The sequence below is a fragment of the Acomys russatus genome, chromosome 2, assembly GCF_903995435.1.
Source record: "Acomys russatus chromosome 2, mAcoRus1.1, whole genome shotgun sequence".
NCBI classification, from domain to species: Eukaryota; Metazoa; Chordata; class Mammalia; order Rodentia; family Muridae; genus Acomys; species Acomys russatus.
Genome location: NC_067138.1, coordinates 30934106 through 30960744, shown reverse-complemented (window position 1 = coordinate 30960744; position 26639 = coordinate 30934106). Strand labels below are relative to the sequence as shown.

Below are 26639 nucleotides of genomic sequence, written 5' to 3'. Positions count from 1 at the left end.
TTTTGACTCAGAGTCAATGTGATAGGTTGGGATACCTGAGTACCTATGAAGAGCTCAGTTTATTTGGTATGTGATAGTGTGTTTGAGACAGTGTAGACTGTGGTTAAAAAAAAAAAAAAATCAGCAAATCCCCCAACTCCATGAAGACGCAACTGAACTACAAAAGAGCAACTCTGAAAAATGGTTATGGTTACTATACAGTTAACTTTAATTTGAAAATGATCATGGATTCCCCTGTGCATCCTATCTCATATGTCCTCAAAAGTAGAGAACACTGTCAGGAACATGAATTGCAGAAAGGTCAGAGACACAAGTGCTGGCTGTTGGATGTAGAAGAGCACCATAGGTAAGGAACGCAGGTGGCCACTGGAGGCTCAGCAGGCCTCCATGCAGTCCCACCAACACCTTGATACTAGCACAGAGAAACTCATGTTCAGTTTCAACCTACGTACCTTTAAGATAATGAGCCTGTGCTATTTCAGTCACAACAAAGAATTACATAGAAATGCTGACCATTGGTAGAATGGTGCCTAGACAGAAACAAGCTTTCTGCTAGTCCTAGTATCACACAGGCCATTCAAGAAATACATGGATTAGGGAAACAAACATCTTGCTGGTAATTTTTACTCCAGTCTCTCAGACTGAGTTCATACGCTGAAGAATATAGTTTGTGTTTCATTCCTACAACAGTGTTTATGTAATAGATTCCCTTATAAAAATGTTAAATGAATGAATGAATGTGATCAAGGCAGACTCTGGAAGGGACTATAATTTCTTGATTTTAAAGTGCTGTTTATCATGTCTTTTCAAGAGCTGATGACTTTTACATCTATTAAAATTTAGTTTATGACAACTGTAATTCTATAAAACACAAGGCCAATATATCTTCTGTGATACTAAAACACAGTTCAAAACAGTATGTAAAAAGTATATGCAAAATCTTAATGAATTGATCAAACAATTTCAAATTCAGAGCAGACACTCTGGCATATTTTTCAGAAGAAAGATCCTTACTGGCTACTGGTCATTGCTGCATTAAGAAACTTGAGTGCAAATTTTACCAAATGCATTTACCAAAGAGGGCTTCTGTTCATTTCATTTGAAAATGTTATTATATTAACACTGAGCATGTAATAAATTAGTTGACCTGGATGCTTACAAACTATTAATGTAAGCCAGTCCTGCAACTAAAAACTCCAACATCAAGATCTTTCCTTGGTCTAAATTTGTCGACAAAGATTGGAAGACAGAACAGCAGCCAAACAAAAATTTATCTGAGTAATAAAAATAATTTGGTTGTTTATGCTGAAGTATTTAACTAATATGCATGACATTACGTATTCCTATATGCTAATTCACATGTTGGAGCAATACTATTTTATCTGTTGGAGTATCACAGTATTAAGAATATCCGCTTCTTGTAATGTTAGGCTCTCATCTGTTAGCTCCTTACTTGGAAATGAAGTCACAAGAATAAAGTCAGTAGTTGCGAATTCAGGACGTGACTGTACTATAAAGTCTCGTACATCCAGAACCCTGAAAGAATAAGTAGAAATGGTTTATTGCAGAAAAGGCACATTTCCATGCAAACTTTTAGTGACATTATCCTTAAAACTATGTAATCTCAATTTTTGTTTTAAGGTGCTATAAACTTTCTTTAATATGCATTATTATTTAATATGCATTTTACTTCTTGGAAGGCTAAGTCAAGATCACTGAGTTTAAGGCTAGCCTAGACTATATAGTCACAGTGAGATCCTATCATTAAAAATAGTAACAAAAAAGGATTTTGATAGATGTTTTAAGTTGACAGAGATGAGATATGATAGATATTGATTTATATTCAGAATTTTAGACTCGCTAAGACAGAAAACTGTTTACTTCAAGGTTGCCAAATACAAATAGCCAAAACACTATATATGTAACATTAATATAATTCCTGATTGTTTTGTGGTTCTTCTTGCTCTATATAGTTTATACTTCAAGGTTGCCAAATACAAATAGCCAAAACACTATATATGTAACATTAATATAATTCCTGATTGTTTTGTGGTTCTTCTTGCTCTATATAGTTTATACTTCAAGGTTGCCAAATACAAATAGCCAAAACACTATATATGTAACATTAATATAATTCCTGATTGTTTTGTGGTTCTTCTTGCTCTATATAGTTTATATATATACATATATATTTACATATATACTAAAATAAATGTATATGTAAAATATTTTTAAAAACAAAAAAAATTACTCTCATATATACCTAGTAAATAAGACATAAATGCACATTAGGGTCTTATAATCAGTGAAAAACAAAAGTCCTCTATGTGCAGGAAATAGTTATATTCAAATAACTATGTGAATAACAAAACGAAACTGTCTCTTTGAGATACTGTACTAATAGCAGAAACTACATATGTCATATCATATCAAGCTGCTATATACAGAAAGTTCTGGTCAGAATTCATACGCGTTTTGTTTGAGACAGTGTCTTATCATATAGTTCAGACTTACTTCAAACTTGTAATCCTCTTGTTTTGAGCTTCCAAATGGGATGGTAGGTGAGTACAACCATGCCTGGCTTACAATTATCAATGTTTTAACTGAGAAAGTCCCAGTGGGATCTTAACACCTAAAAATCCCAGTCCATTTGATGTAGTTTTCGGTCACAAGGCAAAACTACAACTCTTACCTTTGAGTTTTCTGAACTTGGACTAAATGGAAAATTTATAAAGATTATTACCACCTATTTCACTTACTGTAGGTACTTAGTATCCTTTTAGACATTCTTCTGTCAAAAGCTTCCTTTAAAAATGTAAACAACTTCATCTACTTGTATGTTTTGTACAGGTTTCTGTGGAGGGGGAGTACAGGAACAGAGAGAGACCCCTGGCAGGCAGGGCATCTTACCGGTGTGTGCTATTGAACCTCTGTATCAGACGACTTCCATCTGCCAACCGGATCTGAATTTTTGTGGTGGGTATTGAATCATCAATAAAAACAGCTGCATTAAGTATTGATTTATCTTCCTCTTCTGGGGAGGAAGGAGTACTGACTATTTCAGGCGTGAGGCTAAGAAAGAAGAATTTAAGAATCAGAACACAAACTGTGTGTAGACCACAGGACACAGTGAAGGTAGCAAAGACAGCTCTCCAACTGTGCTGTGCTCCCTCAGAGACTTCCAAACAAACAAAACTACAGCTTCCTTCCAGATTTCTCTACTTTTTTGGCCTAGTTACTTATCCCAGCTCTCTCAGCAGCTTTACTGCATTTCTTTAATTTCATCCTGAGTTTTTCTCATACTGTTTCGCCATACAGTTCAGAGAGAGTCAGAAAGCAGAATTAATGTCAGCATGCCCAAGAGCATAGAGAAAACATTTCAAATCCCAACTATTCTATAACTGGATGTGCTTCAGAAGAACATCACCCTCTCTGAATCTGTAGGACTATATTCTGGAATGCATTTCTTTGTTTTGTTTTGCTTTTTGAGACAGGTTTCTCTGTGTAGCCTTGGTTGTCCTGGACTCCCTTTGTAGACAAGGCTAGCCTTGAAATCACAAAGATCCTCCTGCCTCTGCCTCCCGAGTGTTGGGATTAAAGGTCTGTGCCACCATGCCCGGACCTCTGTAATGCATTTGTATCCCAGAAAGTCCTTCAGTATAATACCTAGAACACAGAACTCAAAAACTACTTTTGCTTATACTATCAGAACGAAACAGTTACTTTAGAGATTGCTATACTTTTTAAAAACATCTGATTAAAGTAGATTCTGCTTTGCAAAAGAGAAATTAACTCTAAACTATTAGAGATAAATGAAATTTTAGTCATGATGACACATTCACATTGAAGCTTACTGAACAAAACATTTTATCTACTGATCTTGATAACTAGTGACTTTATTGGTTTAATGGCTTCCAATCTCATCAGGATGATCAGGCATAAACTAAAGGTTACTGTGAAAAGAGAGCTCTTTCAAGGTTAAAACAATGTAACTGAATCTGAAAAAAAATCTAATAATTCCTTAGCATCTTAGGGGAGTTTCTACATTTTGTTTATTCTCTCAAATATTAAGATTTCAGCGTCCTCCATCCATTATTTTAAAAGCTTCTGCTATAAGCACTTAACATTGACTCTTACTCCTGTTCAAAGTTCCTCCCAAACTTTTATATGGCAAGATGGTAAAGTTAACTGTTCTTCACTGCAAACACTTGCCCCCCTTTCCCCACTTTCAGATTTAGAATGAATCTGAGAACACAAGATGGGGAGACCTGGTGGCACTCAGAGGAAGGATAGCAGGCTACCAAGAAGAGACTTGATACCCTATGAGCATATAAAGGGGGAGGAGGTCCCCCTCAGGAACAGTCATAGGGGAGGGGAGTAAGGGGAAAATGCGAGGGAGGGAGGAATGGGAGGATACAAGAGATGGGATAACAATTGAGATGTAATATGAATAAATTAATAAAATATATTAAAAAATAAATAAAAAGAAAAGAAAAAAGACAAAAAAAGAATAGAGAGTTATATTCTGCATTGATGAGTAGAAATGTCGTGATGAAGTGAAGGGACGTTTGGATGATGGAAACAAAAATCTTGTTTGAATAAAAAAAAAAAAAAATTCTGAGCAGACTATCTTCTTCTGAAACAAAGCCCAAATACAAAACAGGAAGGAAATCTAGATAGAAAGTGCCTGGTTGTGTCCCCTTCTAAGAAGCAGGTGTGTGAAAATGAATTCATTACAAACTGGAATGGATGGACTTTCAGAATAGGTGCAACGGCCATAGCAGTGGCTAAGTCAGAGGTAGACCAGAACCCTACTCTACAGCAAGTTCAGTACTGGTAAGCAGGCATTATGATTATATCACTCAATTCAGTATTCACTTTCAAAGCTGTTTCTCTTCGTTGTTTAAAGCTTCTCCACTTTCCCTTCTTTCAAGGCAGCGACTCACTCTGTGGCTCAGGGTGGCCTTGAACTTTCACTTTAGCCTCACGCTTGCTAGGATTACAGGTATGCACAGCCATGTCCAGCAAACTTCCCCCATAGTCAATCACCACACTGAGTGACAGTTTTTGAAAAGATTTTTATGTGTACAAATGTTTTGCCTACATTTATGTATATGCATTATGAGCATGCTTTCTGCCTGTAGATGTCAGGGAAGACTTTACTTCCTTGGATTCTGGAATTGTAGACTGTTGTCATCTGTCCAACTCGGGTGGTGGGGACCAACCCAAGTCTTCTATAAGAGCAGCACATACTGTTAACCACTGCGACATCTCTGCAGCCCGCTACAGTGACGTTTTCATATGCCACTTTTAAGGTTAATTAAGAACAATTTGTCTTTAAAGAGGGAAATTAAGAGATACACAATGATCTCTAAAAAGGCAGGAGAAAGGTTTTGGGCTAAGATTCTCTCATACAGTTGAAAACTTAAGAAGCTAAACCAAGAATCTGAAAGTAACATGAAAATCATTATTGTCAGGCTGAGAAATTCTCTGAAGCTGAAGCAAAGAAATGTGCCTAAGGGTATGATGAAGGAATCGAATTATGGCTGAGTGGAGGAAGCAGGCAGCTTCCGGGATTAGGACTGTGGGACCTAAGAGACATGGCACTGCCTGCTCCACAGGGCTCACACTGTTAAGCAGAAGATCTGATGGCTATAGTCTTCAAGGGCTGTCCAAGCAGGAAACTGAAGGCAGGCCCTAGAGGTATTAGATAAGAGCATCCCTGAGGACTAGGGACCAAGGTGAACTGAACCTCAGATTCACTGCCATGATGACTGAGTGGCTAGTAAAATCTTCTCTAAACAGGATGCAAACAGACAGAATGCTGTTCGACACAAAGAGATAGCTATTCAAGTTTTGTGATTTATCGCTCTGTATTATAGTTGGAAACCCATAGTGAATGTCACACCTATATAGTTTTTCTTGCCAACAAAACACTGACATTTTCTAGGCCTTTTACTGTTGGGCTCAACTTAGGCTACCCTACAATTTGTAAATGTATAGTTGTTTTTCATGACTTCCTTAATTTCTATTATACAACTGAATAAAATTTTTACTCTGTGATTACTCCATAATTACTTGTATATCACAAGAAAGCCCGGCTAGCTTCCGTATGTATTGTGTTTGTAATTAGACTACCAACAATGACAAAAATGGTTTCTTTTCTTCTCTGTGCTTGTGTCAAGTAGTTGGCTGGAATTCTTGGAAAATAAGAACTGTTAAGTTTCTACCTTAATAGTTTTTAGTTTCATGTAAAATTTGATGCAGTACTTCACTTTAGAAAATGTAATATTCAATTAAATATGAGTGTGTACTGAGTAACGTTACATCAGCATGTTAATATTAATTTTCTGTATAATAAAACTAAACAAATTTCTTTTTTCATTTTGAGGCAAGGCCAGTCTCTGGTAGCCCAGGTTAGCAAAAGAGTGAGTATAAAGCTGAGACTGGCAGCAGCCTGGGTAGAGGCTGACTATGGCCTTGAAACTCCTCCTTCCCACATCTATCTCCTTAGTGCTAGGATTACAAGTGTGAACCACTAGGGCAGGTTTTCAGCACTGGAGACAGAACATAAGGGCCACTGAACAAACCACAGAAAACTACCAACAAAAGCACAGTGTTCCTGCTGTAGCATCTCAATGTTTATTCTTGGCAGATGCATCCACTTAAAGGTGTGATGTAACATAGCCACTGTTTTCTCCAATCAGCAACACTCTACAGTTTCTCTTTTAAAGCCATGTGATTGGAAACAGGCGTGTATGCACACGTACACACCAGAAAAAAGCATAGAAGCTAAACTGGAGAACAAAGGGGACGAGGAGAGGGAGAAGGGAAGTGTGTGTGTGTGTGTTGGGGGGGATATGCCCAAAGCACTACATTTTATACACTTAAATGAAAATGGCCATATGTAACCTGATACAACAACAAAACTGAAGCAGAGAACCTGGCACAGTAGAGAAAAGCACACATCCAAGAGTGTGGAACCTACTTCTAATCGTTCTCCAGCTCAGTCATACCTTGGGCAAATTACTATTATTTCAAAGTGGAATACCACACATTAAAACTAAATTTTAACAAATTTTAAAGACTTATTTTGTTTTTAATTATGTGTGTCTGTGTGGCAATGTGCACATATCTGCCGGTGCCCATGGATGCCTGGAGCTGGAGTTACAGGTAGTTGCAAGGTGCATGCATGGGTATGGGGAACCAACTCAGGTCCTCTGTAAGAGCAATGTGTGTTTAAAGAGCTGTTATCAAACGAGCTAATGCACATAAGGAATACTGATCTCTGGGTACTTGCTACTGATATTTTGATGCAAGTTGTACACCTCCTGCTTCATAACTGAGATTTCAGTTTTTTCTTTACAAGTCATTTTGATTTCTTATTCTAAAGAAATGTCATCTTGAGCAAAGAAGTGTTTTTCTCACTAGAGGAATTTTACCTTCCAAGTTTCTGCCCTTCTCCACTAAAGGCCTTGAATCGCAATCTGGGTTTTATATACTCTTGGTCTTGATGATCCTCCATATCCAGGTTCACTTGGCTGCCATGGACCAGTCGCTGAAGCTCCAGGGGAATCTCTCTTAAAAGGAGGGAGGGAAGGTTTTAGTTAGGATTGTTAATTACGCTACTCCACTGAGGTGACAGTAATTAAAGTATGGAGTACATGCTAACAAACAGTTCCATGGTGATTCTGGGGTCCATGCAGATTATCGCACACTTTAACTTTTAGAATTTGTATGAGTGTTTTCTATATATGCCTATGCACCACATATAAACCTGGTGCCCTTGGAGGATAAAGATCCTGGGACTAGAATTATGATGGTTGCAAAGCACCATGTGAATGCTGAGAAGTAAACTCTGGTCCCTGGAAAAGCAGCCAGTACTGAGACATCCCTTCTAGCGAGTCACTGTTCCTTAGTGACTCTTAACACAGAAGTGTTTGGGTTGTCACAATGACCTCAGTACATTTAGAAAATCAAACTAGAAGACAGCAAGTGACATTTAAACTAGCACAAGAAAATTCCTAAGAAGTTTATGAATTAACTTAAATATTTATGTTTGTTTCTTTGAAACAGTGTCTTATGCAAGGTGTGGTGGTGCACCCCTGTAATTCCAGCACTAAGGGAGATAGAGGCAGGCAATCTCTGTGAATCTAAAGTCAGCCTGGTCTACACAAAGCAAGCCCAGAACAGCCAAGACTACACAGAGAAATCCTGTCTCAAAAAAACAAAACAAAAATTAAAACAAAAAAAAAAAGACAAGACAAGACACAAAAGTCTTACACTGTGGCTTAGGCTAGGCTGGAATTTACTATTAATAGTTAGCAGCCTAGCTGCTAACTCAGAACAATTCTCCTGCTGTAAAACTCTGAAGTGTTGCGGGGGTGAGGGCGGCGCTTCAAATCCTGATTTCTAATGCCCCTGAAGGAAGTTGTATGAACTGATATGGAGGTTTTCTGAGTGTCAAGTGACGGGTAAGTACTGCCATGTTCAGCACGAGGTTTCATGGGCTGTGAGACATGGCCATGGCCATGATGGAGTCATTTTTTCTTCCTTTTTTAAAATTAAAATTTGCTTTAGGTTACTATTGAAAGTTATGGATATCACTGTGGTATCTGCATACATACATGTCACCGTATTTCGTCCTTCCTGGTTTCTCTCCCCCACTATGCTCTTCCATGCCTGTCTCTTCTTTACTACAGATAGACTGTCTCCCTGCTCCTTTCATTTCGCAGGTAGTGATTAATCTCTTCTTCCCATCTCATGATCCCCTCTCTAGCTTCATGTATGTATTATGCATATGAGAGTATGCATATGAGAGTAAATACATGGTATCTGAGCCCGGATGATACTACCAAATAGTTCACAGAATTCATCTGCTGATGAACATCTAGGCTGGTCCCATTTCTGGGCTATTGTGAAGACTATACTAATAAACACAGATGTACAAGTATTTCCATGTTTAGGAAAATATTTAGGGATTGTATGTGTCATACAGTAAGTATTTCTATTTTCAGGTTTTGGAGAAATCTCAATATAGATGTGGGAGTATAAGCCTACGCCACCACCAACAGTGAGTAAGGGTTCTTCATTCTTTACATCTTTTCACTGCATGAAATTAAAAAGGTTCTGTACTGCAAAGAGAAATACTGATAAAGGTATTATGGCTTATCAGGTAACTGGTGAGCACCACCATGCCTCAGTGCCATGGCAGAAGCTGTGGAGAGCATGGCTATGAAGTCTGGTTTTATACACTGAGGACAGAATCAGTTATGCCCAAGATTCACATGGGTAACAACTTTCCTCTTTCTAAGGTATGAGCCTAAATATACTTCTGTCCTACAAATAAACAAAAAGCACGAAGCACTCTTGGAGGTTTTTATTTCATGTGTGTTTTTTAACATACTGTGCAATTTCCAGGAATATATTTACCATTTAAACTACACTTTGTTTGGAACTTTACATACTTCATTATGGTAATTTCCTGCTTGTTACATTTATACAGGAAGTGTTAGATTGAAGAATTAGGCATGTATAAGTTGAAATATTAATTTATATTAAAGAATGTAAATATCACTGACAGGCATTTTTGATTTGTGAAAAATTACTCCTCTATATTTAATATACATAAAGTAGAATATATCAACTTTTGGAGAAGTGCTGTGTGTAAGTGAATTATATTCCCTAACAATTACTCTTGTAGACAGTAAAGATGCTTATTACTAAATATTTTAGACTGAGTGAATAGATCTAAGATAGTTGAGAAACTTAAACTGATATTCTTCTCAGAAAGTTCTTGCTCACTATTTGTACTTGATATTGCCCATCAAATGTCCTTACTTGCCTGAAAACTACTGTTAGCAAATAATTAACATTATCTTCTATCATCTTCAAGTCAGAGAATGAACTTGAGCAGCAATGTTTGTTTTCATATATTACTTGAATAGTTCCACTTCCTAGTTGCTTAGCTTTCAACTGCATAACCCTGTCTTAACCGCTTTATCCAAGTACTTGCCCCCAATGATTCCTGCACTCTGTTGATGACATTTCTTGCCTTTGTTTGGTATCCTTATAATATCTATGCAAAATATAAATTAAAAATACACACTAAATAACACACTTTCTACACGATCTTTCCTTCGGAGTTCCATGTTTAGTTGGAGTAAATGCATTTTGCAGTATGATATGGCTAAGCCTATGGGAGCCAGGGAGTAGAGGGTGATGGTTTTGAGTGATAATGGCATCCATTAGCTCACTTGTATACTTGGCCACAGTCCCCAGCTGGTGGAACTACTTGGGAAGAATTAGGATACCTGGCTGTGAGCTGGGTGTTGGCAGCTCACGACTGTAATCCCAGCACTAGGTACAGAGAAGCAGGCAGATGGATCTCTGAGTCAAGGCCAGCCTGGTCTATAAAGTAAGTTCAGGACAGCCAGGGCTGTTGTTACCCAGAGAAATCCTGTATTGAAAAAGACAAAAACAAAGAAAAAAGGAAAAAAAAAAAAAAAAAAAAAAAAGAATGTCTGGGTTTGGAGGAGGTGTGTCATTGCAGGGTGGACTTTGACATTTAAAGCCTGGTTGGCTCTCTCTGCGGCTCAGATAATAAGCTCGTAGGTACTGCTTGAGTGCTGTCTGCCCACAGGCATGTTCTTAATGGTCATGGACTCAACCTCTGAAACTGTATTTCCCAATTAAATGCTCTTTTATAAGTTGCGTCGGTCATGGTGTTCTGTCATGGTACCCTGTCAACATTCAGCAGGACAGAGGTAGGTATAGATACGAATAGGTAGCTAGCTAGGTAGGTATTTAACTTATCGATTTATTAGATTAAGGTATTTCTTCTTGAAGAAAAGTCCATAGTGTCATCAAACTTAAAAGAACATGCAATATGTTCCAGAACTAATTCTTGAAAGCTAGTAGTGTATACAGAACAGTTGAAGAAATAAGGCTCGAGGAGCCTAGCTACTTGGGTCAGAAAGTTGCCAGCCAAGCACGGCAACCTGAGCTCAGTCTTTAGAACCTATGTAAAAGGCTGGATGAGGTGGTATGTGCCTGTATCCAAGCACGGGGGTCACAGACCCTGGGGTTCAGTGACTAGCCAGCCTAGCCTATTTGGTGAAGTCTACATAAGTCAGAATACGGCTGAGGTTGACCTTTAGCCTCCATATGTACTTGCACACATATGCAGTCACAGGAACATGTATGTACACACTTAAATAGCTCCATTCAACATAATAAACAGAACACAATAATTCATCTTACCCTCTCTTAACAGATTCCAAAAACTGAGCATTTGTTGGATCATTGTAAGGTCTCAATTCTCCATCATCTAAACTGAAACCATTGCTCCAGAGCTTCAGCAAAATCTGAACCTTTGGAAAAAAGTGGGGGTGGGGAAAGAATTCATCTCCAAATAATTTAAAGTTTCAATGTGGTATCTCCCAACTTATTAGCCGATTAATTTATCTTAAAATGTAGAGTTATTTGTATCAATAAAAGCTAAACATGTGTATTCACGTGTTTACATAGGTTTGTTTTTAGCTTAAAACACTGATAAAAGCTGTAAATATCAAAGTCCCTCAGGTGGAGCCTGGCCTCTGTGCAATCACTGAAAAGCAAGCAGTGTACAGACAGAGGCTGCTTGTTACCGATAACTCACATCCTTCACCCACTCTCTTTAGTTCCAGTTTAAACATGCAGGCTGAGGGGCGAGGTAGACCTTCTGGAAAACTAAAGGAATTTATAATTTTAATATCCTAAAGTCAAGAGAAATAATCATTTAACTTGTTTTTAAATTTTAATTCAGTTGTATCATTAAAGTATACAATTTTAAAGAAAAATTGCAAGAATTCTATATCTCTTCCATAAATAGTTGTAATACATCTCTACATACAAGGCATAGCAGATAGAAATATTGCAGCTGGAAGCACAAATGTTCTTTAACTCATGATTAAAAACTTATACGAAAGGGAGCCTATATTTATAGCATCAACTATTAACTCAGAAAGGAGGAAAAGGCAGTAGCAGAGGCAAATGCTTAACCACTGTGATGAGTGTACCTACATCTTGCAGCTGATTTTCTCCATAGACATATTCTGATCGCTTATAGAAGGAACTGCCCAATCTGTATCCTCCACCTGTAAATGACTGAAATACACAATATATGGGTTAAGAGTTAACTATGGTTTATAGTCAAATGTTATTTTTACACTTGATACATTTCAAAACTAGACAAATAATAATTGACTAGATTCATAGTGACTAGAAAAACATACTGGAATGAAGACCTTAAGTTATAAAGAACTGTATGTAAAAAGTTAAATGTTTTTTCATAAAATCATTAGTAACTCAAAATATGAAATAACTTAGATTTCCAGAAGCCACATGGTAGAAGGACAGAACAACTCCAGCAAGTTGTCCTCTGTATGCCATATGTTGGTGGTAGATATGTGCATACATGAGCACACATATATAAATAAATGTTACAAAAAAGAATTCTGTATGTATTTATTGGCTTTTACATTTTTTAATGCTTTTAATTAAAATTGAAATTATATCACTTTCCCCCTCTGGCACCTCCCACACCTCCCCACTCTCAAGTTGAGAGTCTATTTTTAAAATATTATTACACACACACACATATATTTATATGTATGCATGTGTATGCAAGTATATATGCATATATATATACAGTCTAATGGACACACACACAGAATGTTTTTGTTGGTGACGTGCATATGGTTTCAAGACTGATCACTCTGTACTAGACAAGCAATAAAGGGTTCATCCAAGGGAGGGGCAAATTCTCCTCCCAGAAGTCATTTAGTCGCCTGTGGTTCTTAGGGGTATGACACCATGAAATTCCCCTCCTGCCATGTTAATGCGTTCATCTTGCTTGTGCAGCCATTTCTAGGAGAGACTGTTCCACAGCAGGACTTCCTAGTATTCTGGCTCTTAAAATATCTGTCCCTTCTTCCTTATGTTCCCTGAGCACTGGTACAGGAGCTGTTATGCAGATATATCTTTAGGGGTTGGGTTCCCCATGACCTGTTATCTCTACATTTTGTCCATTTGTTTTCTGTGATGGCCTCCATTTTAAGATGTTTTCCAAGCCACAGTAAATTGTTTATGGTTACAATTTCATCTTAACTACAGCAAGTGGCTATGATCGCACTACTGATCTTGCTATACTGAAAACATGGGTCTTCAGTTAGGATAACCTGAGGAGAAATGGCTATTCTTTTAAAAACCATTTGCACCATAAATGCATTTTTAATTTACAATATTACTTTGTCCCATATACTAAATCAATTGTATACTTTTTTTACATAATTGGAGAACTTGGAATGTTAAAGTGGCCTCAAGGTATGAAAGAAGAATGTTTTCCAGCGGCTGCCAAATAAAGACCAAAACTGAGTTTCATGCAGTGGATGCAAAAAAGATGAGAAAGGCTTGACCCAGACACATATCCAGGCACCTCTTCACTTCCCAGAAACACTACAGTATTAAGACAGTACTGACCTTAGTTTTGTCATCACCTGAAGATCTTGCGGCTTCATTTAAAGGGACAGCCCCATGCTCCCTTGCCTCTTTGAAAAGTTCATTCACAATTTTCCCAGGTGGAGGCTGAACTATATGTAATCCACCATATTCCTGTTCACCTGAATAAATCCTTTAAACATCACAAATCATAAATAAAAACTCAGAATAGACAAACTAAAATAGGAAGCTACTTAGTTGTATGAAATAACTTTTATTTATAAAGGCGTATTTCTGAGTTCTTCAGAAATATGTAACCTTAAAATGGAACTCGGGCAAAGATCAAATGGGATAGTTTGTATGCCTTCTGAGCTGTGGAGATTCTGACAATTTCAGCAACCAACATGGTAACTAGGGTCCTTGCTTCTTCCCTCAACTCGGGTGACTGCTTACATAATTCTTATTTTCACAGGTCAAGCTCTTCTACTGTTGTAAGGAAGCTCTGTCAACTACTGGAGGCTATCCACCCATCCCATACAGCTACACAATCAAGGTTTATTCTTTGGAGAGTCTTAGATTAAAAAAAAAAAAAAAAAAAAAGACCTAGTACATTGTGATTCCCAGTGTCAATGATTTCCTCTATTCTCTATGTAGTAACTAAGATCTGCCCTGACTTCTGAATGAATGTGACATAATAATGGAAGACAACTGCAAAATGAACATGGAAATACCCTCACTCAAAAGTCACTAAGGAGTCACGCTTTGAAGCCAACACAGCCCCTCCTAAGTATGTAGACTTGTGTGATAGCACAAGTGACATATCCATGAAGCTCACCCTGGCTGCACGTCCACTTAACCATCTCTTTCATTTGCCACTAACCTGTACTGTTCAGCAGCTTCTCTTTCTGTACTCTGTCCTTTCATCACATTTTCTTCTCTGACTCTTTGTCCCCAATTTTCAGTGCTTACTTATATTTTAGTAATTGTTTAAGGCCCATGCTAGGCACATTACACAGCCCGTCTCATTTACTTCTCAAAATAATCAAGTCTATAGAGGGCAATGGCCTGTGTTTTGCTTATGGTCTATACCCCCTCATGAGCAAAGTTAAAGTTTTTCTACAGATTATATACCTTTTCTTATAGGTGAATATTTTAGATAATGAAAACATGTTGGTGTTTTATTTAGCTTCTCTGTTGCTAATGAAACACTGACCAAAAACATGAGGGAAGAAAAGGGTATTTCACACTATATAGGGGAGTAATGCCAAGAACCTGAGGTGGGAACTGAAGTAAAAACATGGAGAATTGCTACTTACTGGCTTCTTCTCTATTGTTTGCTCAACAAGCTTTCTTATACACACTAACCCAGCTGCCCAGGGATGGCACTTCCCACAGTGGGCCACACCACCACACAAAATTCATTAATCAAGGAAATGCCCACAGACGTGCCCATAGGCCAATCAGATGGAGGGAATCTTTGAGAGCCCTCTTCCCAGAGGGCTTGTGTCAAGTTGACAAAAACCAACCAGTGCAGTTGCCTTAAAAGTCAGTGTGCCAGGTGTGGTGGTGCTAGCAGACTCTGGAAATTTCAACACTTGGGAGGTTAAAGCAGAAGGATTGACTATTTAAAGGTGGCTTGAATGCAGGCCTGCCTAGACTACATACATAATGATACCCTGAAAACCACAAGCACAACCTAACAAGCAACATGACAATCAGAAGTTAAAAGTGGAAACACAAACAGGGCAAATGTTCTTATGAATGCAAAGCAAGGAAATATGACTTGTTGTACTAAGTCCTAAAACAGTATCATGCTTAGAAGAAAAAAAAGATTGCCAGTGATCTTAAGTGATTAATCAGTCCCAGTACCTTTTAAAGAAACTCATTCTTTTGTGTTCTAGAGATCAAATTTGAAGCAAATGGTTTTTAATAATTATATCACTGGTTGGAGAAGTGTAGCTTAGCAGTAGAAGTATATGGCTAATACGTGTGGGATACTAAATTTAATCCATCACATGCCAAGCAAAAAAGCATTATCAAATTAAAGCTGCTAACAAAAATTCAGATTGCATAAGTAAACTCATCCTCTGAAGAAAAGGTTCTAGGAATTGAACTTAGGGCCTTGCATATGCCAAACAAAACTATCACTGAGCCACATCCATAGACCATCGTTTTGTTGTTGTTGTTGTTGTTTTGTTTTTTTTTTTTTTTTTTTGAGGCAGTTCAAACAGGCTTGAACTTGTTTAGCAGCCTAGGATGACCTTGGCAGCAGGATCACTAAATTAACATGTGAAGAACAAGGAAAACATTTACATGTCCATCTTACTCAAATATTAGATATACTGCACAAGAGCCATATTAAGTCATTCCGTGTGCGCTCAAACTAGGGAGCCAAAGTTAAATACTGCAATATTGAATGAGTAAAACTTAGGGACAATAACACATTAAATACTTTCTAAAAGCTTTGGGAAATAGATACATTAAGGAGGCAGTTATTATACATATCTACATATACTTATTTATGTAACAAATAAGAATCAAATCAAAGGATAGTACATTCAAACCATGCCAAGATACCAACCTGCTGATTACAAAGACAAACTGTACCTGACAATGGAGTGATGTGGGGGTCAGCACCTTAATCAAGTGAGCACATCACCAATAGTGGAAAAACTTGAAATTATATGGCTCCTGATGTGACATAATAAAAAGCAGACAGTATCACTTATCTAGTACTCTTGAGAAAAATGTTTAACAAGAATCTAATTATGATCTAGAATGTGGGATATTGTGACATGTGGTGTATACTTTTTAAAAAAGTGAATACAAATAAATTTTAGATTATATAGGTGAGCTAAAACACACACACACACACACACACACACACACACACACACACACACACACACACACAGAGGACACCCTGCATTAGAACTCAACACAAGAAAATCAAATGCAATGAGTAATCTCTAGCTGGGTCCCCGAACTCCCAAAAGTGCCTGAAAAAAATGGGTGATTACAGGCTATATGTGAAATGACATCATGATACCACTTAATTTTTAATTTTTTTTCCAGTTTTTTTTTTGAGACAGGGTTTCTCTGAGCAGCCTTGGCTATCCTGGACTCACTTTGTAGACCACACTGGCCTCGAATTTGCCTGCCTCTGCCTCCTAAGTACAGGGATTAAAGGCATGCACTACCATGCCCGGCTTTGAGCTATTCTTTTAACATTCAGGTTATATACTTTATTCTTAGAGGATGCACAATGAAATATCTAGAAGCGAGTGTCATGATGGCTATAATGTACTTTCAGATAGTTGAGTAAAAAAGAAAGTGAGCATGTGTAAGTGCAAGCAGCTGGTGAATAAAAGTGAAATTATTTAGTATTTATTCATTTTACTAACCTTCAAATTTTCTATGGTCTTTAAAATTTATAAAAGAAAACATAAGGGAGAAATTATTAGGCTATATCTTCATTTAGGTGCAGAAAATATATCATTTTTTGTCTTCCTTACAAAAAGAATGGAAGGCGACAAAATCCTAATGTCCAATGAAATTTTCTACTTCTGATAAAATATGTTTTGAGAGTGAGAGAGAAAATTCTAATGTAACACTAGAAAAAAAAATCAATAAAAATATTCATAATATATGTGATTCTTATCTTTTAAATCTCTAGTCCATTCCTTTTATTGTGTTCAGAGACTTTAATGACAACAAACACATGCCAGGAAATCCGTCTGTTAGAGAAAGCATTACACAACAGAAACACACACAGAAACTTCAGAATTTTTAGATTCTTCAATGGGGGACCAAAGACTCATCGTGGCCCCATTATCAGTGGTGAGAAACCTGCTGGCCCTCAACTGACAAGACTGCGTATGAATGCTGCTTTGGAAGGAGATTATGGACATTTCATAAGTACAAAAATATTAAAGACCACCATGTCTGAGAAAACAGGATTCAAGATATAATTTCATATGGTGCCTATGAAAATTCTTCACAAGTTTCTTTCTGCTGACTATAAAACATTTAGGAATAGTACCTCCATATCTACTTTAAAAGTCCCCAAGTTCACTTAAATTAGTTTGGGCTTAGTGAACTGAACAGTGTGGATGTTTGAAAGCAACACTCACCGATGAGGGGGTGTCTTAAAGGCCGTAGCTGTAGCTCTGTCAGGCTTGGAAGATTTGCATTTCACCTCGTCTTCATATAATTCTGCCAAGGCCAACTACAAACAACAACAAGCTTGTTATACAGCTGACACTGGAAGAAGACTTCTAGACAGATATCTGAGTAACAGATACTGAGTCACTGCCTCAAAAGACACTGTCTTTCCAAACCTAGCTCATCAGGTCTCAAAGTACTCAATCAATCAAACTGTCATGTGGCAGAAAAAATATGTTATAATAATTCTTTTAATTAACTATGCAACAGTTTCAAAAACTGAGTTTGGCAACATACTATGGACCTGTGTAACTTTCTCCCAAGTTTTAAAGAATTTTTGAATGCAGTTTAAGTCATTGCCAAATTCTGTAATTCAAATCTCATGAGATTAATTTCACTTCGCTGTTTCCAAAACCTAAGTACATAAAAAACAAGTTCAAAAGTATTACTTAAAAAGTCTATCAGACACAAATTTCATCATGTTTATGGAAAAGTGCTTCTACAAATGACAATATAGGTATTAACCATTTATAAAGTAATACTGTAAAATTATACATTGCAGATATATAGCTGGATATCTTCTTAAATAAAATTCAAAAATATTTGTCCTTAATATACTAATCTAATTATTACAGGTTTTTTCCTTCTGCTTTTGTTATTTTGGGCAATAATCTAAAAAATTTCGGCCAGGCATAGTAGCGCACGCCTTCAATCCCAGCACTTGGGAGGCAAGAAGCAAGAGGATCTCTGTGTTTTGAGGCCAGCCTCTCTACAAAATGAGATCCAGGACAGTTAGGGCTATAAAGAGAGACCCAGCCTAAAAAGAAAACAACAAAACACATTTCCTTAATACTCCTAGTGGCTATTCATTTGGTATGATTGCAATCTTTGGGCTCCCACTCACTTTACAAATCAACACCCCCCACCCCACTCCCTACACAGTAACTATCTCTGTATATTCTTTCATCAGAAGGAAAAGAATAAATACTTGAGGCAAAGCCAAGTCAGTCTTTTTCCAAGGCTAGAAACTGAACCCAGGCAGAGTCTCATACATGTTAGAAAGCATATCAGATAGGTTCCCTGGGCTCTGAAGAGTCCACGGGCATTCAAACAAACACATTCAAACACATTCGAAGTACACCTTCAAGGAACCTAGAGACGATGCCCTTCTCTAATGCTTTTTATCCCTTTTCCTTCCTAGCTCTCATAGATGGATCAATTTGTGAATTCCTAAAACACCAATTTCCCTAGAAATGCAGATCAATGGCTTAGACCTGAACTCAAAAATCTTCACATAGATTATACATTTTTTGAAGTTAAAATATAATTCCATCTTTTGAGCTTTTATATTTGTGTTTATTCTTCATTTAACCTTTAAAACGCTACTATAGTTAAAAACAAAAATAGCCAAGCAATGAGCACATTATGATTACAGTCCTTCCCACGTTCACTACTGCATACAGAACGTCATGAAGAGTGACTGGTCCATGACAAGGTCTGACATTGAACGCCACCTCTGGGGTGACGTTCATCATCCTCATATGCTTCTCCATTATAACAGCGCCATCTTTCCTGATTTGGATCAAAGTCCACTAGTTCTACCTGATCCATTTCAGTCTCTCCTACTTTCTTCCTTTCAGGAAGAAGTTTTTCCAGCAAAGAGTTTATCAGGAGAGAGAAAGCCATTTTACTTTAATCTCAATGATTTGACATCCTTTTTCATATGGCTGACAGTATACTGGCATACTTTTCATTTAGCACACATTTTCTGGATGAGAGGTGATGACTACGGTTCGGCTGTCAAGAGTGGATATTGGCTTTTGGAAGCCACACAATGCTTCCACCAGCTGTATGTCCATACACATGGAAAGGTCTTCTCGTCATCGGGAAGAATAGTCCTTCTGGTCTAACACCGTGATAATACTTCCTGGCTCCAGTCCTGGTTCTTGGTCTCCTTCACCATGGAATGTTTATCTTCTGACCATCTTTAATGCCTTTATCAATATGAATTCTAAAATCTTCTCTCGAACTATTTTTTCTTCTGTTACAGTTTTTACATGTCTTTAGGACTTATGCGTTTTCCATGACCCTGGTGCTCCATGCATACCGACTGCATCTGCTGAACCATTCCTGGTCCGATCTGATGAATCCTTGTTTGCATGCCAGTCCCCCAGCAATCGGGGCAGCATCTACTGCTCCTTTCTTACCACCTCACCCTTCACATTTGTCACAAATCACATTCTTTTGCAGAGCAAGTTTTCTTGTTGCACTGTTATACAAGTCTTCTGGGGTCACTGAGAGCTAATGCTCATAATATTTTTACCTCTCCTTTCACTTTGCATCCTTCCTCCTCCTCCTCCAAAAATATATCGAAGATATCCATGGGTGAGCCAAAGCCACCCCCTGCTCTGCCCTCTCTAATCGCTTGCTCGCCTCCTTTATCACGTAATTTTCTTTTTTGGAATCAGCAAGAGCTTCATAAGGTTCAGAAATCTGTTTAAACTTTTTTTCCTTCATTTGGATTCTTATCAAGGTGGTTATTTCAAAGTCAACTTTCTATTGCTTTTTTCAATTCTTCCAGGTAGCACTGGGTTTGACCCCTAAAAACATCTATCTAGTACGTGTTTCTTTCACCATGTTTTACAGCTGGTGAGTGGGCCTGTGTCGGAGAGCAGAGTGCAGTACAGGAAGTTCAGCCAGATGCGGCTCCTCCTCCACCCACCAAGCATTCTGGAAAATTCTGCCCAATTCTATCATGTTCTGCCTTCCATTTCCTCCCTGCAGTCCCTCCCATGCTCACACACCACCTTGTTCTCTTTCAACTGGATCTAAATCTTGACTTAGGCAGTTACTGTGTAACATTTGGTGGGTGAATATTCTTGAGTTTAGTTACTTCTTTAAATGCTTATCAAAATTCTTCTGACAATCACTATGAACGTAAGTATCAGTGTGTATGTATCCCTGTGTGCGCTTTCTCCTCGCACAATCTCTATGTGCCTTCTTGTCACGCTTTACTACTCCTATCCTCCAAAGCCCCAAACACAACAAAACAAAAAGGCAGGCTAGGGGAAGAACTCTGTAGGAAGCTTCCATCTTACTCCCCAGAGGGCTCTTTAAGACAGTATCCTACTCTCTCCTCCTCCCCTTCTCTCTCTATATATACTCTCTTCCTGTCTGTCTCTGTCTCTCTCTGGGGTACCCCTTCCCCCTTTTCCTTCTCCTCCCATGCTCACTAAATAAACAACATTTAAAGTATTCTTTTATGGATTTCTTCCCGAGCTAACTGTATTATTTCAGACCTATAAATGACTTATATGCTATTCCTAGTCTCATACAATGTTATCTGTATGCTAAACAACCATTTCAGGAGACCTATATAAAACGAACTAAAATTTTCTTAACTAAACATCTTTCTCTAAATCCACATATGCTATCCTCCTAATGACTTTTACATTAAGTGCTGGATTGTGATGGGTACTCTTCAGTGTCAACTGGATTAGGAACCTCCTAAGAGATACAATTCTGAGTGTGTCTTTGGCATTACTTCTAAGGACAGAAGCTCTACCCCGAGCATTATTGGCTAGGACTTTGGGCTGTATAACACGGAAAAAGCAGCCTACATTTCAGCTTTCTCCACTTTGCTTTCTTGATCCACAAAGATATGAGGAGCCCAGCCATATGCCTATGCCCTCATGAAATCGACCATGACTACTCCACCAGGTTCTTTTCTCAACAGCTTATTTTATTGTTGTCAAACTTTTTTCCTTCTGTAAAATAAAGCGAATTTGACTTTACAGAAAGTGGAACTGGAACACTAAGAATATGGTCTGAGTATCATTTACTTATAGGTAAACAAGTGCTGTTTAGAAGAAGTTGACAATAAGTGACAGGTTATGACATGGGCTCACTCATAATTATTAATTTAAAAAAATTAGATTAGACATAGACTGAGCACCACAAAGATTATATAACTTGAAACTAAATAAATAAAATTAATGGAAGCACCAGATAAAAATTATAATGACAAATCCTCAAAAGTTAATCATAAAGTTTAATTAAGATAATATGGCACCAGCCAAGGACAATACAGGCCGTAAATTTCAAACCCCTACCCAAATCTAGCCAATGGACAGGACATTCTCCACAGTTGAGTGGAGAGTGGGGTCTGACTTTCACACGTACTCTGGTGCCTCATATTTGACCACGTCCCCTGAATGGGGAAATCTGGTGGCACTCAGAGGAAGGATAGCAGGCTACCAAGAAGAGACTTGATACCCTATGAGCATATACAGGGGGAGGAAGTCCCCCTAAGTCACAGTCATAGGGGAGGGGAGTAAGGGGAAAATGGGAGGGAGGGAGGAAGGGGAGGTTACAAGGGAGGGGATAACCATTGAGATGTAATATGAATAAAGTAATAAAAAAAAAAAAAAAGATAATACAAAAACTTGTCCTGCTGGAGCCCACCACCAGCAGTAGTCAGCCCCAGACCCTCTATCTCCCCGGGGTGCTCCATTTCCTGGGTACCATCTCTACTTGCAATTCCAGAGACTGGCAGCCATGGGGGACTACCAGTTCTCCCTGAATCCCTGGAGGCCTACTGCCATCGAGGAAAACTGGGGGACTACCGCCATCCAGGACTACCAGCTCCACCAGAAATCCTAGAGCCTTGCTGCTATCAGGCACCACTAGGCCTGCCAACACCAGAAATGAGAGGACTAGAAGTCAGCATAAGAACACAAGCAACAAAACCCAGGGCCATACGACACCACTGGAAACCAGCTATCCTACTACAGTAAGGCCTGGATATCTTTTTTTTTTTTTTTAAAGATTTATTTATTATTTATACAGTGTTCTGCATGCCAGATGTATGCCTGCATGCCAGAAAAGGACACCAGATCTCATTATAGATGGTTGAGAGCCCCCATGTGGTTGCTGGGAATTGAACTCAGGACCTCTGGAAGAGCAGCCAGTGCTCTTAACCTCTGAGCCATCTCTCCAGCCCCAAGGCCTGGATATCTTAACACACCCGAAACACAGGAAAATGATCTTGAGTCTGATATTATGAAAATGATGGAGGCCTTAAAAGAGGAAAAAGTAAATCCCTGATACAAATACAGGAAAATACAATCAAACAGGTGAAGGAATTGAATAAAACTGTTCTTCAAGACCTGAAAATGGAAATAGAAGCAATAAAGAAAACACAATCTGAAGCAATCCTGGACATGGAAAATCTATGAAAGAGAAATCATCAAGCATCACCAACAGAATATAAGAGGTGGAAGAGAATCTCAAGAGTAGAAAATATGATAGAAGAAACTGATACATTGGTCAAAGAAAATGCTAAATCTAAGAAGTTTCTAACACAGAACACCTAGGAAATTTGTGACACTATGAAAAGGCCAAACCTAAGAATAATAGGAACAGAAGGAAAAAACTTAGATCAAAGGCCTAGAAAATAGCTTCTACAAAATCATAGAGAAGTTCCCTAACCGAAAGAAAGATGCCTATAAATACACAAAAGAAGCTTACAGAACACCAAAAAGAAAATCCTCCTGCCACATAATCAAAACACTAAATGTAGAGAAAAAAGAAATAATATTAAAAGCCATAAGGGATAAGGGCCAAGTAAAATATATAGGCAAACCGATAAAATTACACCAGACTTCTCAATAGAGACATTTAAAGCCAGAAAGGCTGGGCAGATGTCATGCAGTCTCTTAAGAGATCACAGATGCCAGCCCAGAATACTATACCTAGTAAAACTTTCAATCACCATAAATGGAGAAAACAAGATATTCCACAACAAAGCCATATGTAAATACTGTTCCACTAAACCCAGACCTACAGATGGTACTAGAAGGAAAACCCCAACACAAGGAGGATTACACCCACGGGACACAGGAAATAATTTCACACAAGCAAAAACAAAAGAAGGGAATCACACCTCACACAGACACACACATTACCACCAACATCAAAACAACAGGAATCAACAATCATTGGTCATTAATATCTCTCAGCATCAATAGACTCAATCTCCCAGTAAAAAGACAAAGGCTAACAGCGAAATATGAAAACAAGATTCATCAATCTGCTACATACAAGAAACACCTCAGCAACAAAGACAGACATTAACTCAGAGAAAGCTGGAAAAAAGTCCTCCAAGCAAATGGACTCAAGAAACAAGCAAGGGTAGCCATTTTATTTTCTAATAAATTAGACTCTCAATCAAAGGTAATCAAAAGAGATGGGGAAGGACATTTCATATTCAAAGGAAAAACCCACCAAGACGACGTCTTAATTCTGAACATTTATGCCCCCAATGCAAGGGCACTCACATTTGTAAAAGAAACATTACTAAAGCTTAAATCAAATGTCAAACTCCACACATTAATAGTGGGCGATTTCAACGACCCACTCTCATCAATGGACAGGCCAACAAGACAGGAACTAAACAGAGAAATAATGAAACTAACAGATGTCATAAATCAAATGGACCTAACAGATATTTACAGAAAATTTCATGCAATCACAATAGAATATACCTTCTTAGCACCACACAGAACCTTCTCCAAAATTGGCCATATACTCAGTCACAAAGCAAATCTCAAAAGATACAAGAATATTGAAATAATCCTTTATATCCTATCAGACCACCATGGATTAAACCTGGACTTAAAGACAGAAAAACAACAGAAAGCCTACAACCTCATGGAAACTGAACAACCCTCTACTCAATGATCACTCGGTCAGGGAGAAAATAAAAAACTTAATGTGTTTTAGAACTTGATGAAAATGAAGGCATAACATACCCAAACTTATAGGATACAATGAAAGCAATACTGAGAGGTAATTTCATACATAGCACTAAGCATCTACATAAAGAAATGTTGGAGATCCCATTATCAACTTAAACACACACACACACACACACACACACACACACACACACACACACACACACACACACACGAAAGCTCTAGAACAAAAAGCAAACAATCCAAAGAGGAGTAGACAGCAAGAAATAGTCAAAATCGGGGCTGAAATCAATAAATTTGAAACAAAGAGACTAACACAAAGAATCATCAAAACAAAAAGCTGGTTCTTTTGAGAAAAATCAACAAGATAGATAAATCTCTAGCTAAACTAACTAAACGGCAGGGAGATAATACCCAAATTAACAAAATCAGAAATGAAAGGGGAACATAACAGACACTGAGGAACTCTGAAGCATCATTAAGTTTTACTTCAAAAGCCTGTACACCACAAAACAGAAAAATTTAAATAAAATTGATGATTTTCTTTATAGACTCCACTTACCAAAATTAAATCAAGATGAGGTTAGCAATATAAATAGTTTTATAACCCCTAAGGAAATAGAAGCAGCCATTAAAAGCCTCCTAACCAAAAAAAAAAAAAAAAAAAAAAAAAAAAAAACCCAAGGGCTGGATGGTTTTAGCACAGAATTCTACCAGACCTTCAAAAAGAGCTAATACCAATATTTCTCAAACGATTACACAAAATGGAAACAGAAGGAACATTGCCAAATTCATTCTATGAAGCTACAGTCATTCTAATACCTAAACCAAAGATTCAACAAAGAAAAGGAATTTCAGAGCAATAACCCTCCTGAACATTGATGCAAAAATACTTGATAAAATAATCACAAACTGAATCCAAGGGCACATAAAAACAACCACCATGATCAAGTAGGCTTCATCCCAGGGATGCAGTGATGGTTCAACATACAAAAATCCATTAATGTAATCCACCATATAAGCAAACTGAAAACACACACGTGCGCACGCATGATCATCTTATTAGATTCTGAAAAGGCTTTTGACAAAATCTAACACCCCTTCATGATAAAAGTCTTTGAGAGATCAGGGATACAAGGCCCATATCTACACATAATAAAGGCAATATACAACAAGCTGATAGCCAACATTAAGTTTAATGGAGAAAAACCTAAAGCAATTCTACTAAAATCAGGGACAAGACAAGGCTGGCTGTCCATTTGCTCCACATCTATTCAATATAGTACCTGAAATTCTAGCAAGCACAGTAAGACAACTAAAGAAGATCAAAGGGATACAAACTGGAAAGGAAGAGTCAGAGTATCTCTATTACCAGATGGTATGATAGTACACATAAGTGACCCCAAAAATTGTAACAGAGGACTCCTACAGCTAATAAACACCTTCAGGAAGGCAGGTGGATAAAAAATTAAAAACAAAAACAAAACAAAAAGTAGAACATATTAAAAATGGCCACCTTACCAAAAGCAATCTACAGAGTCAATGTAATTCACATCAAAATGCCAACATAATTCTTTACAGATGCTGAAAGAGCAATTCTCAACTTCATATTGAAAAATGAAAACACAGGCTAGCAAAAACAATTCTGTACAACAAAAGATGTTCTGGTGGTATCACCATCTCTGATTTCAAGTTGTATTACAAAGCAATATTAATAAAAACAGCATGATATCAATGTAAAAATAGACAGGTTGATGAACGTAGTCCAATCAAAGATGAAGAAATACACGCACACACCCATCAACACAATTTTTTTTTAAACAAGAAGCCAAAACCACACAATGGGAAAAAAGAGCATCTTCAACAAATGGTGCTGGTCTAATGGGATGTCTGCAGGTAGACCGCAAACAGATCCATATTTATCACCCTGCACAACACTTAAGTCCAAGTGGATCAAAGGCCTCAACATAAAACTGGATACACCAAATCTAACAGAAGACAAAGTGTAGAATAGCTTTGAATGCATTGGTACAACAGACAACTTCCTGAATTGAACACCAACACCACAGGCTCTGAAATCAACAATTAATAAACGGGAACTAACGAAACTGAAAAGCTTCTGCAAGGCCAAGTACACTGTCAATAGGACAAAATGGCAGCCTACAGATTGGGAAAACATCTTCACCAACCCTATAATCTGACAGAGGGCTGATATCCAAAATATATAAAGATCAAGAA

At 37.7% G+C, this 26639-nt stretch overlaps 1 protein-coding gene and 1 pseudogene across 1 annotated transcript; both read right to left on the bottom strand.

Moving 5' to 3' along the window:
* Positions 1-387: 387 nt before the first annotated feature.
* Positions 388-19196, bottom strand: Ubxn2b (UBX domain protein 2B). Its single transcript, XM_051155792.1, has 8 exons — positions 19077-19196; positions 17613-17707; positions 13522-13672; positions 12064-12147; positions 11263-11372; positions 7443-7580; positions 2911-3072; positions 388-1536 (listed from the first exon to the last, which is right to left on the bottom strand). The coding sequence occupies exons 1-8, from the start codon at positions 19194-19196 to the stop codon at positions 1374-1376; spliced, it is 1023 nt and encodes a 340-aa protein (XP_051011749.1). The 3' UTR covers positions 388-1373.
* Positions 19197-19211: 15 nt separating this feature from the next.
* On the bottom strand, positions 19212-20393 carry LOC127201356 (dnaJ homolog subfamily A member 1-like; annotated as a pseudogene).
* Between the last annotated feature and the right edge of the window lie 6246 nt (positions 20394-26639).

Coding starts and splice junctions, on each gene's coding strand:
- Ubxn2b (XM_051155792.1), bottom strand. CDS start 19,196: ATGGAGAAGCATATGAGGATGATGAACGTCACCCCAGAGGTGGCGTTC. Junction 17,708..19,076: donor TAGTGAACGTGGGAAGGACT/GTAATCATAATG, acceptor TGTTGTTTGTAG/TTGGCCTTGGCAGAATTATA. Junction 3,073..7,442: donor GAAGGGCAGAAACTTGGAAG/GTAAAATTCCTC, acceptor CTTCTTTCTTAG/CCTCACGCCTGAAATAGTCA.